At 38.8% G+C, this 13767-nt stretch overlaps 6 protein-coding genes across 7 annotated transcripts; 3 read left to right on the top strand and 3 right to left on the bottom strand.

Moving 5' to 3' along the window:
- Positions 1-46: 46 nt before the first annotated feature.
- Positions 47-2850, top strand: cass (apoptosis inhibitor cassowary). Its single transcript, XM_065302874.1, has 6 exons — positions 47-234; positions 394-555; positions 619-951; positions 1010-1219; positions 1285-1479; positions 1537-2850. The coding sequence occupies exons 1-6, from the start codon at positions 169-171 to the stop codon at positions 2170-2172; spliced, it is 1602 nt and encodes a 533-aa protein (XP_065158946.1). The 5' UTR covers positions 47-168; the 3' UTR covers positions 2173-2850.
- Positions 2851-2991: 141 nt separating this feature from the next.
- stas (Transmembrane protein stas) lies at positions 2992-5464 on the top strand. 2 transcript variants are annotated; one of them, XM_065302881.1, is made up of 4 exons: positions 2992-3342; positions 3617-3740; positions 3805-3933; positions 4140-5464. In XM_065302881.1, exons 1-4 carry the CDS (start codon positions 3318-3320, stop codon positions 4645-4647), a joined length of 786 nt encoding a protein of 261 aa, XP_065158953.1. In that variant the 5' UTR covers positions 2992-3317; the 3' UTR covers positions 4648-5464. The 2 variants fall into 2 exon arrangements, with proteins under 2 accessions (XP_065158953.1, XP_065158952.1); XM_065302880.1 differs by lacking the exon at positions 2992-3342 and adding an exon at positions 3349-3531.
- LOC135792260 (uncharacterized) lies at positions 4665-6489 on the bottom strand. Its single transcript, XM_065302879.1, has 3 exons — positions 6089-6489; positions 5435-6031; positions 4665-5041 (listed from the first exon to the last, which is right to left on the bottom strand). The coding sequence occupies exons 1-3, from the start codon at positions 6420-6422 to the stop codon at positions 4947-4949; spliced, it is 1026 nt and encodes a 341-aa protein (XP_065158951.1). The 5' UTR covers positions 6423-6489; the 3' UTR covers positions 4665-4946.
- Positions 6490-6515: 26 nt separating this feature from the next.
- LOC135792259 (inositol-tetrakisphosphate 1-kinase-like) lies at positions 6516-8126 on the bottom strand. Its single transcript, XM_065302878.1, has 4 exons — positions 7994-8126; positions 7823-7921; positions 7043-7724; positions 6516-6976 (listed from the first exon to the last, which is right to left on the bottom strand). Exons 1-4 carry the CDS (start codon positions 8102-8104, stop codon positions 6798-6800), a joined length of 1071 nt encoding a protein of 356 aa, XP_065158950.1. The 5' UTR covers positions 8105-8126; the 3' UTR covers positions 6516-6797.
- Positions 8127-8184: 58 nt separating this feature from the next.
- Rrp45 (exosome complex component Rrp45) lies at positions 8185-10880 on the top strand. Its single transcript, XM_065302877.1, has 6 exons — positions 8185-8315; positions 8734-8873; positions 8937-9031; positions 9124-9567; positions 9853-10421; positions 10477-10880. Exons 2-6 carry the CDS (start codon positions 8799-8801, stop codon positions 10596-10598), a joined length of 1305 nt encoding a protein of 434 aa, XP_065158949.1. The 5' UTR covers positions 8185-8315; positions 8734-8798; the 3' UTR covers positions 10599-10880.
- Positions 10608-12383, bottom strand: Sap30 (SIN3-associated polypeptide 30). The gene is made up of 3 exons (XM_065302884.1): positions 11423-12383; positions 11115-11330; positions 10608-11058 (listed from the first exon to the last, which is right to left on the bottom strand). The coding sequence occupies exons 1-3, from the start codon at positions 11591-11593 to the stop codon at positions 10930-10932; spliced, it is 516 nt and encodes a 171-aa protein (XP_065158956.1). The 5' UTR covers positions 11594-12383; the 3' UTR covers positions 10608-10929.
- Between the last annotated feature and the right edge of the window lie 1384 nt (positions 12384-13767).

Here is a 13767-nt window from a genome sequence, read left to right as displayed (position 1 = left end):
AAGCCGAAGTTACCCGAAGCTAGAAATTCACTCCCACAAATCACCGCATTCAATCATCGCATTTTCGTGCGGCGCTGAGCGTAACTAGTTCGCGATTTTTGTTATTCCACAATTTTTCCTCCAGTAGTGAATTGAACTTGGCCCAATTACACGATCAACCAAACGAAGATGAACGTCGAGGAGCTTTACGATATCTACAACACGCTCAAAGATGCTGGCGACAAAATCTCCGAGGTAATAAGCGGTTAAAATAACACGCGCGGACGCTATCGGCTTCACCTAACCTTAAATCGCTGGCTACGTTAACGATGGAGTCTGTACCGAAGTCAAAAATGCAAAGCCACGATTCATATCTTTATATAAACAAATAATATCAACTTTCTGTTTGTGCAGCATTCAAAGGAATATGAAAAAGTTATCAAGGCAACACGGCTTGGTCCAAAGGAAAAGAAACTTAGCACAGATATTATCAAAACATTCTTTTCATCTTTCCCAGCACAACAATCAAAAGCTCTCAGTGCAATCTTTGACTTGTGTGAAGATGAAGACAAAAATGTATGTTTTTTTTTATAACTAGATTTATCACAACATAAAAATAATTGTTCTATTAATATTTAGATTCGAATTGGTGCAATGAAAGCTCTTCCATCTTTTTGCAATGACACATTATCTCATCTGGTGAAAATCACTGAAGTGATGGGACAAATGCTGGGAGTTGATGATCCCACTGAACAGACATGTGCTACCAATGCTTTCTATGAAGTATTGAAGAAAGATCCAGTATCAGTCATAAATAATGTATTTCTGATCATTCAAAGTCCAGATCTGCTACCCATTGCGAGATATAGATGTATTCAGTTTATTTTGACAAAAGTTAAACAATTAGATTCCAGTATAATGACTACTGAGGTTCAGGATTTGATGATTACAAATATTAAAGTTGCATTAAATGTAAGTTATTGTTCACATTTAAATTTGTGTTTAAATTAACAAAAATGATTTATTTCAGAATTGTATTGCTGACGAGTTTGTATTGCTAATAAGTTACTTGGTATCAACGAATTTAGTAAAGTCGTTTGTTGGACAACAGGAAATCACTCAAATTATTCTGCAGCAGATCGAAATTGACAAGGACTTTAAGCCGTATCAAGCGAATGGAAAGGCTCACTTCACAAATCGTCTTGTAACTTGCGTCAAATTTATCTTGCCATTTTTTTCTGTAAGATTTATTTCCTTAATTTAATTAATGCGATTTATTTATTTGATTTATTTGTTTGTATACAGGCTAAAAATGAATCAACACAGTTAGTTAAATATTATTGCGATAAAGTTTTGGATCAATGGGAGGCGATCGGCGCTTTGAATAACGGAATTCAATATCAAACAGGTATTGCACAGCAATTGGCGATAATGGCACCGTTTTGCGGCAGTTTGGAAAATCCAACGAAACAAGTTGAGACCATCTTTAATGTATTACAGGTAAATTAATCAGATCTATTATAAATTGTTTTTTTTTTTAAGCTAATTTTTGTTTAGTTGTACATGCCGCAACCACCAGAGAACACATCCAGCAACGAAATGCCCGAGTTCAACTTCTCCATCGTCGAATCTTTGCTCTGCGCATTCCACGCGCTTGCCCGTCAGTGTCCAGAGTTCCTCACTGAAGACCCAGCACGTTTGAAAGACTTCCGCGCGCGATTACTGTATTTCTCCCGCGGCATACAGGGCTGCAAAAAGGTGTTGAGCCTCAACGCCACGGATAAAGTATTCAACGCCGAAGAGAAACGTATCCGCGAGATGTGCCCGCAGCTGCTCACGAATATTCAAACGCTTGTCAAAGACTTATTTTACACGCCGCCTGTCTACAAATGCAAGATAACACTTTCGTTTACCAAAAAAGAGGAGGCGTCCGCGAAGGCGGCGGCGGAGCAGAAGCCTGTGGTGGAGGCGGTTGCGGCGGTCGGGAATAAACGGCACGTGCCGATCACGTTCGAAAATAGTAGTAACGGCGCGTCCCATCAAAATGCGAAGCGCGGCGGCTTCACCGGCGACAAGAAGATCTACACGCCGCCGAGTGGTAAGTTCAGTCAGAATTTCCAACGCGGGCGTGGCGGCGGCTGGTATAGAGGAGGGCGAGGGCGCGGCGGCTACAGGGGTGGCTACCGCAACTGATGGTAGGTGGGTTTTGTTTGTGTGTATGTGTGCGAGGTTGGCAAGAGGTAAAAGAGTACAAGGTTCGTAAGTATTCATCGATTCTATTAATGATGTTTGATTCATTTGATTATTACCTATGAGGCGGCTTGAATTTTTCGTTATTTGCTAGCCTAGTCATTCAATTTCTTCGAGTTTGATTCAAAACTTTAAATTCATTCTAGTTTTTGGCACATAAATAAATTATGAGTGTTTTTCAGTTTATATAGATACTTTTATACTGACGTAATTTTACTGGATTAGAAATTTACAAATTATTGTAAATATTAGAGAATTTTCAATATATAATCCTGGAAATTTAGATTCTAGCTGTACTGTCACACAAATGATTCGAGAGTTCTATGGGATGAATGTTTGGTTTGACTGTCGCTTAAATTGTGTTTGCATATTTAACCGTTCTCTTTAGGAATCATCCTCCGATCAACCAAAACCAACGTACCGACCGCCCCCAATCGCCATAGATTGTACATACAATTTCGTGTGCTTTTACAGGCAAGCGCTAAATGGTTGATTTCTCTTAAATAATTGGCGCATTGGTATCTTCAAACATGTTAATCATGCGTATTGCAACAATTCGACAAAAGTAATTTGTACCTAGCTATACTTCTTATTATAAAGTTCATCTATAACATAAACAAATTTTTTGTCGTGTTTTCATACAAAAATGTCTAAATGTTACCTGTGGAAGCGAAATATGTAATGCGCCATCATTTTGGTGTATAAGAAGTTGCCTACGATAAACTGATGATTTGCCATTTTAAAGAAGAGTGGGAGTGCTTCTATCATGAGACTCTGAATCAACGAATCATTTGATTCTTATCTTGAATCAGTATCCAATGAGTGCCACGCACGTTACGTCACTTTGTAATAACCACAATCCACGAGCGCAAATTATTTCAAAATCGGTTATCGACTTGTGCTAGTCGCAGTTCGAACGCTCACACTCGCAATGAGACAGCAATAACGTACAATTGCTGAAATTAAAACGCCGTGAAAATTCTGTTCAATGTTAACTAAATTCTAAAACTAGTGCAACATCCTATTAGACACCAAAAGGGAGGAAAAACAACAATCATTTGAACAAGTGCATACAAAAGGAAGCAACAATGGTTACCAGACAACATGTACAAGGTGATTATTACGTACAATCCACCGAAATCTCCTCGTCGAGTGATTATTACTCGCAATCGCTTTTGCATATGCACTATCCTGAGGGTAGAATGTCGTATCGTACTCGTGCTCACATCCTGACTAACAATCCTCACAATGAACAATTTTACGGGCGTAGATTATCCCCTGAAAGATCTTTATTTGCACGGTGTAAGTTTGCTTTATCATTAATTGGGTGTAAATCACTTTTACATGCATCAAATTAATCTGCATTTATTATTTTGATTGATTTTAGATGTGAATTCTTTGAAGAAGCAAAGTGATTCAACAAGAACTTCTGTGATAGCCCTGGGGGGCATTTTCATTACTACTTTAGCTGTCCTCTGGTGGATTTACAATGGATTTCCTGAGTTACAAGAGTAAGTACCTACTTATAATAAACAAAGAAATTATGGATTTTTATGTTATATTTTGTGTTTTTAGGGAGGAAAAGCAACATATAAAGATTCCATGGAACTTAGAAGATGCTAAAAACTTAGGAACTGTATTATACCGCTACAAAGGCGATCATTTCTACCATGTCTACTTTGGTGTCAGTATTATGTACATATTGTATCCTTTTAAAAGCAAATAATTCATTTAAACATGAAAATTTAACGACAATTGCCTCAACAACGCGTAATATGTTGTGAAACTCATTTATCTATGAATATTTAATTTAATGAGTTATGAATTAGTTATTAGGAGACATCGTAAACAATGCAAAGTTCATAATTTTAACATTTTTTAGCATTTTTCCTTAACTAGACGTATTTTAGCTTGCAAACATTTGCAATTCCTGGATCACTGTTCCTCTCGGTGCTCTCTGGGTTTCTATTTTCGTTTCCGCAGGCGATGTTCCTAGTATCAACCTGTTCGGCAGTAGGAGCATCACTTTGTTTCCTCATCTCGCATCTGCTGGGCAGACGTATCATCTACAAATATTTCCCGGAGAAGGCAGCCGCCTGGGGGACCACCGTCGCGAAACACAGCGACAATTTGCTCAACTATGTGATATTCCTGCGCGTGACGCCTTTCCTGCCCAACTGGTTTATCAACCTCACAGCGCCTGTCATCGGCGTGCCTCTGCGACCATTCGCTTTAGGCACATTGCTCGGTGTGATGCCGCCATCATTTGTTGCATTGCAAGCTGGACAAACACTTCATAGCATGTCTGCTGATGATGCAAAAGTGTCTTGGACGTCTATGTCTTTATTAATAGCGTTTGGCTTCGTTGCACTCCTGCCAATTTACTTCAAAGACAGATTACGAAAGAAATTTGAGTAAAATTGAGTGATTGAAGGTATTGTTAAGAAAAATTTATTTTAATGTTATAAATTTTCCACGTCCAAAGTCGTTTTCAGAGAAGTTTCAATTCGACTGCAAACGTCTTTCTTTTGTTCAAGAATTTATATTTTTGTTTAATTATTATTTTTGTTTGTTCGTGGAATTGTGAAAGTGATTATTGTTACGTCGAATGAATTTGCATTTATGTGTACAATGTACATGATTAACAAAATGAGCGAAACGTTAGTGGGTTGTATGAAATTATAATTATTAAGATAAGAGGACTAGCACAATATGAACTACAAACAGTGCGAACTAACGTAGCTGATGGAGACGTTGGTGGAATTCTCGGCCGGTAGACTCAACGGTTTCCAGTACCACCAGTTGTACCACACTGGAATATGGAATACACCAAAATTAGATAACTCACATAGTTTTAGGCGTAACAAAGAACCAAATGTGCTAAATATTTATTACTAAGTTTCGAAAACTAATGAAAGAGAAAAAGATATCAACTCAAACTTCATCAGTGATATGAGTATATAAAAATTTAAAATTATAATTTCAAACGTGCGTAATCAACACGTTCGGTAAAATTTTACGTATTTCAGTATGAAAAAACATGAGTTGTTAGTTATTAAGCTTAATTTTAAAAGTATTTAAGTCTGACGACGGCATTTACCATATTTATTAATGATTGCCATCAGTGTAAGTGCTATTAAATGTTAAGCAGGTCACATTTAAGCCTAATTCGCAAAGAAAACAGGTTTTGTAAAAAAAAACTTACAAATATAAGAAGGTTTCAACCTAATTGGAATTCGTCTGCAGTTGTCTTTACACTCTGGCGTAGCTTCCAGTATAATATCGCGTTCCCCAGATCCTTGGACGACGAAAACATAGCTGCATTCAAAGCTTGGTAGTGAATATCCTGGACTTTTTGGTCCGTCAATCAAAACGTATCTTTCTATGCTTTGTCCGGACCATTCACTAATAAAACTCGGACGTGGGAATAATTTCCTTATGATTCTCGCTGGTAACATACGATTAATACGCCAATGAACAAAATTATCTTTGCTGAATTGTATATTATTATTGTTTAACACATTTCCAATGTGTTTAAAGCTTTTATTGTTTGATGTGATCATCCAAGGCGCATTTTGGTCGAAAATAATTGAATTTTCTTGATACAGATTGACTAAATCTGCAAAAAATACTAAGTTTCTTTGGTCATTTATTACAAACGGTGTTCCACTCTCGTAAAATGAATGATTTAGGGATAATCCAGTGAGGTTTATCACTGAATGAACATGTTCACATGGATAACAGTCCAAATTAGTGACATGGAAGTATGGATTTTCTACTAGGCATGTTTCATCATATAGTGCTATAAAAATATTAACATATTATGCATTGAATTCTTATTAAAAGCGTTTAAATTTACCTGTAAGTGCAGGAAACAAAGAAATTATTGGAATACCAAGGTTTCTAATCACTTTAAAGCCTGGATAGATGAAACTCTGCACGTTTCGGAGGACTAAACTTGATGTGGGTTGATGTATGTAGAGTAATACATAAATCACAAGTGAAATTAACACAATACTAAGGATAATTTTGGTAATTTTTGTAAATGTTGTAGATTTGGGTGTTTTGACATGTTTTAAACCATTTAGGAAGATCTCATCGATTTCAGCGTCAGTAAAATGCAGCAATTTTGCGTTTTTACGTATTTCATTGTATTCTTTCATGAAATTACTCATAATATCTTCTTCAGTCATGTTTTTATCAAGTTTATTTGAGATGATAAATGTTTGCAAACACTTTATTGAGGTTATGTAGAAGTAAATCTTTAGGTTTCAAATTTTACAAAGTTTTATCATTAGAACCGCGTTTATTTTTAATCTCATATGGAATAAACATTTAAAAATTAAATAAAAACTTAAAAAACTTAAGTACAGGAAACAATTCAAGACTTATTTCATATCAAGTTGGAATTAAAAGTGTAAAAATTCAGCGAATGCAAACGCTACCAAATTTCAACACAAACAGAGGTAAATTGGTTTTCTTACAAGCTAAACGTGTAAAATAGACAGGTGTAGATAAATAGACACCTAATAGATGTATAAAATATTTGAAAAAGTCCTAGAATCGTATCAAACGGTAGCGGACGTTAAAAACTGTCTCTCACTGGTTATCGTGTCCGAATGTAACGTGCACTCACAACTTTTATCAGTCTTCTCGGTTTTCTCATTAGATTGTTCAGTTCTCGATGTTACTTTTGCATCAATACACTTTAATAAATGCTCATAGAAGTCCGGACAACCATCATATCCTTAAATAAAAATAACAAGAAATTAAATCAAATCATGAATTTAAGTAAAATAAAGTTTAAAAATACCGGGATAAGCATTGACATCAATAATAGCATACTGTCCAGTAGTATTCTCAATCACAACATCAACTCCAAGTAGATCCATGCCAAATGCATCCCGAATCGTGGTGACAATCTGTTGAAACACATTGGTATCAGGTAGGATGTCATTCCGCGCCGTCGCTTCATTCGGATCCAATTTATTGAGCACATTCTTTGCGCCAGCTTTCGAAATGTGCGCACTATCGAAGTGAATTGACTCGCAGTCACTCGGGTAAAAGTTTTTCAGCGATGGCCGCTGCACATAGTAATGCGCCGCGCCGATAATAAATATTTTATACAAAATAGCGTCATGGTTGACAAAAGACTGCGCTACGCACGGCACCGGACAGTCAATTAGGTTGTCTGCGTTGAATACAAGCATCATTTCATGCGCGCTCTTCGATCCATGGCCCAAGATAGGTTTACAAATGAACGGATAGCTTATTTGGGCTTCATTCAACTGAATTGCAATGTCTTTGGCGCTTTTTGAAGTAATTTGGCAGAAATTTGGCGTGAAAATGCCGGAGCGATGAAGATCTGTGGATTTAATCATGTTGTAACAGTCATATCTGTTTAGAAGTTGGCGGAGTTTATCAATGGGATCAACGACGATTACATCTTGCTTCACTGATAAATAAGATTCTATTGAAGAGATTATCATGATACTCTGAAATGAATCATAAGTAAAATTATTAATCCCGATGTGACAAATGATCATTTGTGTTACACAACAATAAAACTGTTTTTTTCTGTTGAAAAACTTACATTTTCATCTCCACAAATAGCTGAAGCGATGATGTCAGTCAATTTGTGCAGGAAGACAGTAAATGGCTCCTGATTATGAAGAGGATTGTTCAGGTCCACCTATAATTTATTTATTATAAATATTCGTGATGAACTTTATATAGTAGATATGTAAATTTGTTATATATTTACCTTGAAAAGTTCATAGCCATATTTGGCACAAACACGTTCGAACTCATCCCAGTTGACTTTCTGGGACTTTTTGTCCGACATCCAGTATGCGATGCGACGATTGCTAGGCATTTGAACTAGCAGCGGAACCGCACAATCTATTCTGCCTCAAACATGCTGATTGTTGATTGCCATGCAAGTTTTGCGGCGCTCGAATTCCGTGTATCACTGCCTAACCTTTGTTTATGTTTTCGTCTCTCGGCGTGCACACACCACGTTGTCACCTGAAAGTACAACACGAATGGATAAATCGGTGTGAATTATTTGTCACGCGCAATTCAAGGTAAGAAATTAAATAGTGTGCGATATATTGCTAGCTACTTACGCTATAACAGTGAGTTGTGATTTAAATTGTGCGCACTTTGTGGTTATTATCGCTTTCATTTTTTTAATTTAACATAAGATTATTTTTGAAACCAAAACAGAATTATTTTAATAAAAATGTTAAATTAAACTTGTTATTATATTAATGCTAAAGATATCTTTAGTATTACAACGTTTATTCTAATTATTTAAATGATTTTGCAATAAATTTGGTTAAAACATAAAAAAAACGTAGTTATTAAAGATAAATCACCTGGAAATTAAAGAAATATCTAAAATTTAATAGTTATATTGGCAACAATAGCTAATAATGTTCAATAGTTGTTAAATATGCATTAATTTAAAATTTAAAGATTTTAAACTTTATAAACTTTTAGGGCAGAAAACAAATTCCCTACAATCACGCACATGAAACAAAACCTAAACATAACCAAATATAAACATGTCCAAGTTTCGAGAAGCAACAGTTTCCAACAACGAAAAGAAATTCACCGAAGATTGCCTTATAGAAAATCTAGTAAGTCCCGTCTCACACTTTTCACCTTCTATATAATACAACAATAATATTTTCATTCATTAGCGAGTAGATGGACGCGCCTTTGATGAGTTCAGAGAACTCAAAATTCAATTTGGAAGTGACTGGGGTTCATGCCATGTGGCTTTGGGAAAGACCCAGTGAGTAACAACCTATTATCACCCATAACCAACCAAAAACATGCTCGAATCAGCAAATATTTCATTATTAATTACAAAATTATTATCTCTAGGGTGTTGGCACAAGTTTCCTGTGAAGTACAAGTCCCAAAGTCAACAAGACCATCCGAAGGTATACTCTATGTAAATTTGGAGTTGTCACCACTGGCAGCACCTCAATTTGAAGTGGGTAGGCCATCAGATTTGTCTGTACAATTAAACAGACTGCTGGAGAAGTGTATAAAAGACTCAAAAGCAGTTGACTTGGAATCATTGTGTATAAAAGTCAATGAGAAAGTTTGGGCATTCAGAGTTGACTGTAATGTATTGAATGATGAAGGAAATATTGTGGATGCAGCATCTATAGCCGCACTTGCAGCTTTAGCGCATTTTCGACGGCCTGATGTTACTTGTGATGGAGAAGAGGTTATTATTCATACTTATGCACAAAGGGATTCAATTCCTACTGTTATACATCATTATCCTGTTTGTGTTTCTTATGCAATATTTAATAATGGGTAAGGAAACCTTTAAAAACCTTTATTTTATTTATGTGTATATTGAATTACATTTATTGGTTCGATTTTAACATGTTTCACATCAAAGACATCGTTTAAAAACAATTTTAAGATAAATTAATGTAAAAACAAGTTTTAGACGACTCTATCAAAGCGAAACAAGTTAAACTCGAACTAAAAAATGTTATTCAATATCATGTATAAATAAAATAAAGAAAAACATTATTTACCGCACTTTTTCCATCAAATTATGTTGTTTTTAACTTAAATACATGAATTTTTGAGGGATATTATCCTTGCGGATCCTACCCTCCTCGAAGACCAAGTCTCTGAAGCCCAGCTAACGATAGGCCTCAACAGTTACAAAGAACTTTGCGGTTTCCACCTCGCCGGCAGCGCGATGATGTCCCCCGAGCAAATCCTCCAAACCACAAACCGGGCCGCAACCAGAGCGAACACAGTCATCAGCCTAATCAAAAAATCCCTAGCGGAAGATACCGAAGCACGGCAAGAAGGTAAACAGGCCGGATTTAGCGGAAGTTACCTCTTTGATGATTCCGTCGATAATGAAAAAGACCGCTTGGCTCTAAGCGAATATCTCAACACCTGGACGACAAAAACATCAAAAAAGCGAGCGATGAAGGAAAAAACCGATGCTGATAACGCCGAAAACACAATCAAAAAAGAATGTTTGATGCCAGCTGTAGTCGAACAGATAAATAAACAAAGCGCAGCGTTAGTGCCACCGCACACAGAAGACAACAAATGGGATTTACATAGTGATGCTGAAGATGATGATGAAGAAGACGTTAAACCTGATATCGAGCTTATTCCAATGGAAGAAGATGCGAAATGTATGATATTCAGACTAATTTTCTATGTAATAAAATAATTTTTATTTTGTTTTAGTGCAAAGAGCGAAAAAAGGCAAACAAACACTAGCAATGGACACCAGCGACAGCGAAGAAGAAACAACAATCGTCCTAAACGCGGATAAACTAACAAAAAAGACAAAAGGTCGTCGAAAGTAAGTGTATTACTATATATTTACATAATATATTTGCGGAAAATACTCGGCGTTATGTTATGGAAAATAAGTAATCATTTGTTCGTCAGTTGGTATACACTCTTGAATTTCAAAACATCATTGCAGTCATTTTCATTGAATATCAACACATAAAAATATAAGCAGAAGTAAATCATGAAGTAAAACGATTCAATTAAAAAATTAATTGATATTTCAACAAATTAAGCATTGAAAAATTGTAAATTCGACGGATTACAATCCGCAATAAATTAATTTGATATTTTAAGGGTTCTCTTACGTAAAAAAAACGGTAGAAAACTAGCGTGAAGTTAAGTTTACGTATTCTCGCCGCTCAGACCATTCTTCTGGTCGAGTTTATTGTTGTTTGTCTTCACAGTGTAGATGAAGAATGTCAGGACCTCCTTTTCCTTCACTTGTATTGATTTGAAGTGCTCCATTAACGTCTAAAACGAGAAAATTCAATATTTTTTAAATTATTTTATAAGTTTTCAATAACTACCTCAACCATTTGTGCTTTATTAAGTCCGGGCCGCGTCGAGACTTTAAAATGTCGCTTGTATCTTCTCAGAGTGTTCACCTGGAGCTGATACAAGTCTACTTCAGGTATATCAGTATCAGTCTCATTGCTATCATCCTCGGAGTCTTTCCGTCGTCGTTTGCAACGTGCTTGATGAATGTGTCGCTTGTGGTCTTCACAAATGTAAAAATGTTTAGCCTAAACACACAAAAATAACATAATCAGATCTTGTTTTTGATTTAAACCGTCAATTTATGATTATAAACATATGTTTCACATTGTAAACTTACTGTAGTGTCAGGTTTCAGTGGCATTCGTCGTTGCAGGACAAACTTGCCGATTTTGTTGCTGTATGCGGCATTACCGGCCGGCCGCGTGCACCGCACGCCGGTCTCGATCAAGCAGCAGGTGTGGTCCGACGGACCCTGCGAGTCTTCTTCACCGGCACTGAAGCCGTTCATGTTGCATCAAAGTCTTTTACTTTTTTTTTTGTTTGGAGAAATTGCACTGAATCGTCGCGATAATACTGTTGCGTCGTGCACGTGCGATCACAGAACCAACGTGACCTCACATGCTTACAAACTTCGCTACCCCAATGGAAGATGACGATGAAAATGCATCCGAAACACGCTGGATCGCATCAAACTGTTATCACTCGCGATTTATGCGCTTTTGTCAATGAGGTGCACGCCGGGTGGAAGTTTCACACTGTGTTTGTTTTCGGCGATTATCTGTTGATATGCGGTAACGATACGATTTGTTTATGCCACGAAACAAAGCAACGCGGACTCTACGAGCCCGCAACGTCGATCAGCTGAATTCGGTGCGAGCGCGAAGTGGGCGCCCACCGCGCCGTCGATGCTTGTTGTCGCTGGCTCGACGCGCGCGGCGCGGCATGCATCCCGGCGTGGTGTTTGGTGTGCGACGACGACCGCGTGTACGTATAATGTGTGTGCTGTGATGGTGTGCGTGTTCGCATCGAGCGGGCCGCGTAAAAACTCCCGAAGTCGCCGCTCGTGTATGCCCGAACGCGGCTGTCATGCGGCGTCAAATGTGTCCACAACACGGAAAATCGCCGACAAATGCTTTATTTTTGCAGATTCTCGTCTGATGATGGCGTTTATGATTAGATTGATAATGTGGGTAACTTAGGATATGCATAAATCGTCGCGTTTTAACCGACAAACGCTGAAAAACACACTTGCCGTGCCGTATTGCGCAACTGAAAATGTTATTGGCTGTCAAAAAGAATCGTGAGCGAAACGACGGCGTGCGTCTGCGATTGGCTGGCGTTGTGCGGCAAATTCGAAACGAGCCAATCGCGGCGGCGCGCGGCGGACCCTATGGTTACTCTTGTTCCGAGCGCAAGTGGCGTGGGGTCACCGAATATACAAAGCTCTATCTTCAGTTAGTGCGAGGCCTGATCAGGTAAGAATTTTTCGTTAAATTTCGCTAAGTAGATAGTTGTCACAGAATGAGAAATTAATGTAGTGATTGCGTTAAGATGTGTTATTGTTTCGGGTGATCGGTGTGCGTGGAAAGTGCTTTATTCGTGGCGCGGCGTCGAATTTTAGAACGGCGGGCGAGCACGGCAGCGCGTATACACCGCATACGGGCTATGCCAAGCCATAGCAAATGGCTGCCATAAGCAAAGCATTGGTGAGACGACAAGCGCGTCGAAATTAATTTTTACCCAGCGTACCGCGCGGTGGATAACTCTGACATAATTATCACCGATTACTGATTTTCCTGGGCGTGTTCTGGCATAATTTCGAGTTTATTCGGCGACGGGAAGATGTCGAAATTTATTCGTAAAGTCGCGGACTGCTTTGTTCATATGGTTTGTACGCGTACGCCACAGCGCTGTATACACGGCATAGGACGTCCATTGGAGGCAATGCATGTAGCACGCCAAGCCCGCCGTGCCGTGCATGGCAAGCGTCGGGCGTTGGGCGGCCGGCGATTTTAGCATTTTCGCTCGGTTTGCGGCGATGGGGCCCACATTCGCGGGCCCCAGGCCCTCGGCGCTCAATTTCCATCGGGTGTTTCATTGATGACGTTGGTCGAACGAGGGGAATTCGGACGGGAAACGGCTTCTAGAAAACGCGCGCGCGCCATTGCGGGCCCATCGCAGCGCACGCTATATAGGTGTATATAGTATTCAAGGCATCGGCGCGTCCTATAGCATGCAAGCGGCCATTGCGGCCATACCCAACGTATACAAACGGCTAGTACACGGCATACGGCATAGCATACTGAAACAAATGCGAAGCGTTTACACACACACACATACACATCTAAACAGATCGAGCATAGCAACGTAGGCCCCTTGTGCACAGCACAGGCACACACACACACATAGACATTGAGTGGTGCTAGCTGTGGGTCTGTCGGTTCGTTTGCTCGGCTCGCAAGCGTAGCATTGATACGTACGTACGGCCAGGGCAGAGCGGGCAGGCAGCGCGCAGGCAAGCCAAGGCACCATAGCACCATAGCAAGCAGCTAGCAGTAGTACAGTATACGCCAGTGCACAGTACCCGACGCTCACCACGGCTCGCACAGTGCTTAGCATCGCATATTCGCTCAACCCGCACACGATCGGTACGTATACACTTCAACAAGCAACTTCTACGGC

Source organism: Atheta coriaria, unplaced genomic scaffold, assembly GCF_025399875.1.
Source record: "Atheta coriaria isolate IRGN ID8LTWV9N9 unplaced genomic scaffold, Caltech_Dcor_3.1 hic_scaffold_5_pilon, whole genome shotgun sequence".
In the NCBI taxonomy this organism is placed as follows: domain Eukaryota; kingdom Metazoa; phylum Arthropoda; class Insecta; order Coleoptera; family Staphylinidae; genus Dalotia; species Dalotia coriaria.
The sequence above is the reverse complement of the archived record's forward strand: the minus strand, read 5'-3'. Positions and strand labels throughout refer to the sequence as shown.

Coding starts and splice junctions, on each gene's coding strand:
- cass (XM_065302874.1), top strand. CDS start 169: ATGAACGTCGAGGAGCTTTACGATATCTACAACACGCTCAAAGATGCT. Junction 235..393: donor CTGGCGACAAAATCTCCGAG/GTAATAAGCGGT, acceptor CTGTTTGTGCAG/CATTCAAAGGAATATGAAAA. Junction 1,480..1,536: donor CCATCTTTAATGTATTACAG/GTAAATTAATCA, acceptor ATTTTTGTTTAG/TTGTACATGCCGCAACCACC.
- stas (XM_065302880.1), top strand. CDS start 3,411: ATGCACTATCCTGAGGGTAGAATGTCGTATCGTACTCGTGCTCACATC. Junction 3,741..3,804: donor GGATTTCCTGAGTTACAAGA/GTAAGTACCTAC, acceptor TTGTGTTTTTAG/GGAGGAAAAGCAACATATAA. Junction 3,934..4,139: donor GTCAGTATTATGTACATATT/GTATCCTTTTAA, acceptor GACGTATTTTAG/CTTGCAAACATTTGCAATTC.
- LOC135792260 (XM_065302879.1), bottom strand. CDS start 6,422: ATGACTGAAGAAGATATTATGAGTAATTTCATGAAAGAATACAATGAA. Junction 6,032..6,088: donor TTTGTTTCCTGCACTTACAG/GTAAATTTAAAC, acceptor ATATTTTTATAG/CACTATATGATGAAACATGC. Junction 5,042..5,434: donor GTTGAAACCTTCTTATATTT/GTAAGTTTTTTT, acceptor TCCATATTCCAG/TGTGGTACAACTGGTGGTAC.
- LOC135792259 (XM_065302878.1), bottom strand. CDS start 8,104: ATGCCTAGCAATCGTCGCATCGCATACTGGATGTCGGACAAAAAGTCC. Junction 7,922..7,993: donor ATGGCTATGAACTTTTCAAG/GTAAATATATAA, acceptor AATAAATTATAG/GTGGACCTGAACAATCCTCT. Junction 6,977..7,042: donor TGATGTCAATGCTTATCCCG/GTATTTTTAAAC, acceptor TTTTTATTTAAG/GATATGATGGTTGTCCGGAC.
- Rrp45 (XM_065302877.1), top strand. CDS start 8,799: ATGTCCAAGTTTCGAGAAGCAACAGTTTCCAACAACGAAAAGAAATTC. Junction 9,032..9,123: donor GTGGCTTTGGGAAAGACCCA/GTGAGTAACAAC, acceptor TATTATCTCTAG/GGTGTTGGCACAAGTTTCCT. Junction 9,568..9,852: donor TATGCAATATTTAATAATGG/GTAAGGAAACCT, acceptor TGAATTTTTGAG/GGATATTATCCTTGCGGATC.
- Sap30 (XM_065302884.1), bottom strand. CDS start 11,593: ATGAACGGCTTCAGTGCCGGTGAAGAAGACTCGCAGGGTCCGTCGGAC. Junction 11,331..11,422: donor CACTGAAACCTGACACTACA/GTAAGTTTACAA, acceptor TTGTGTGTTTAG/GCTAAACATTTTTACATTTG. Junction 11,059..11,114: donor ATAAAGCACAAATGGTTGAG/GTAGTTATTGAA, acceptor TTCTCGTTTTAG/ACGTTAATGGAGCACTTCAA.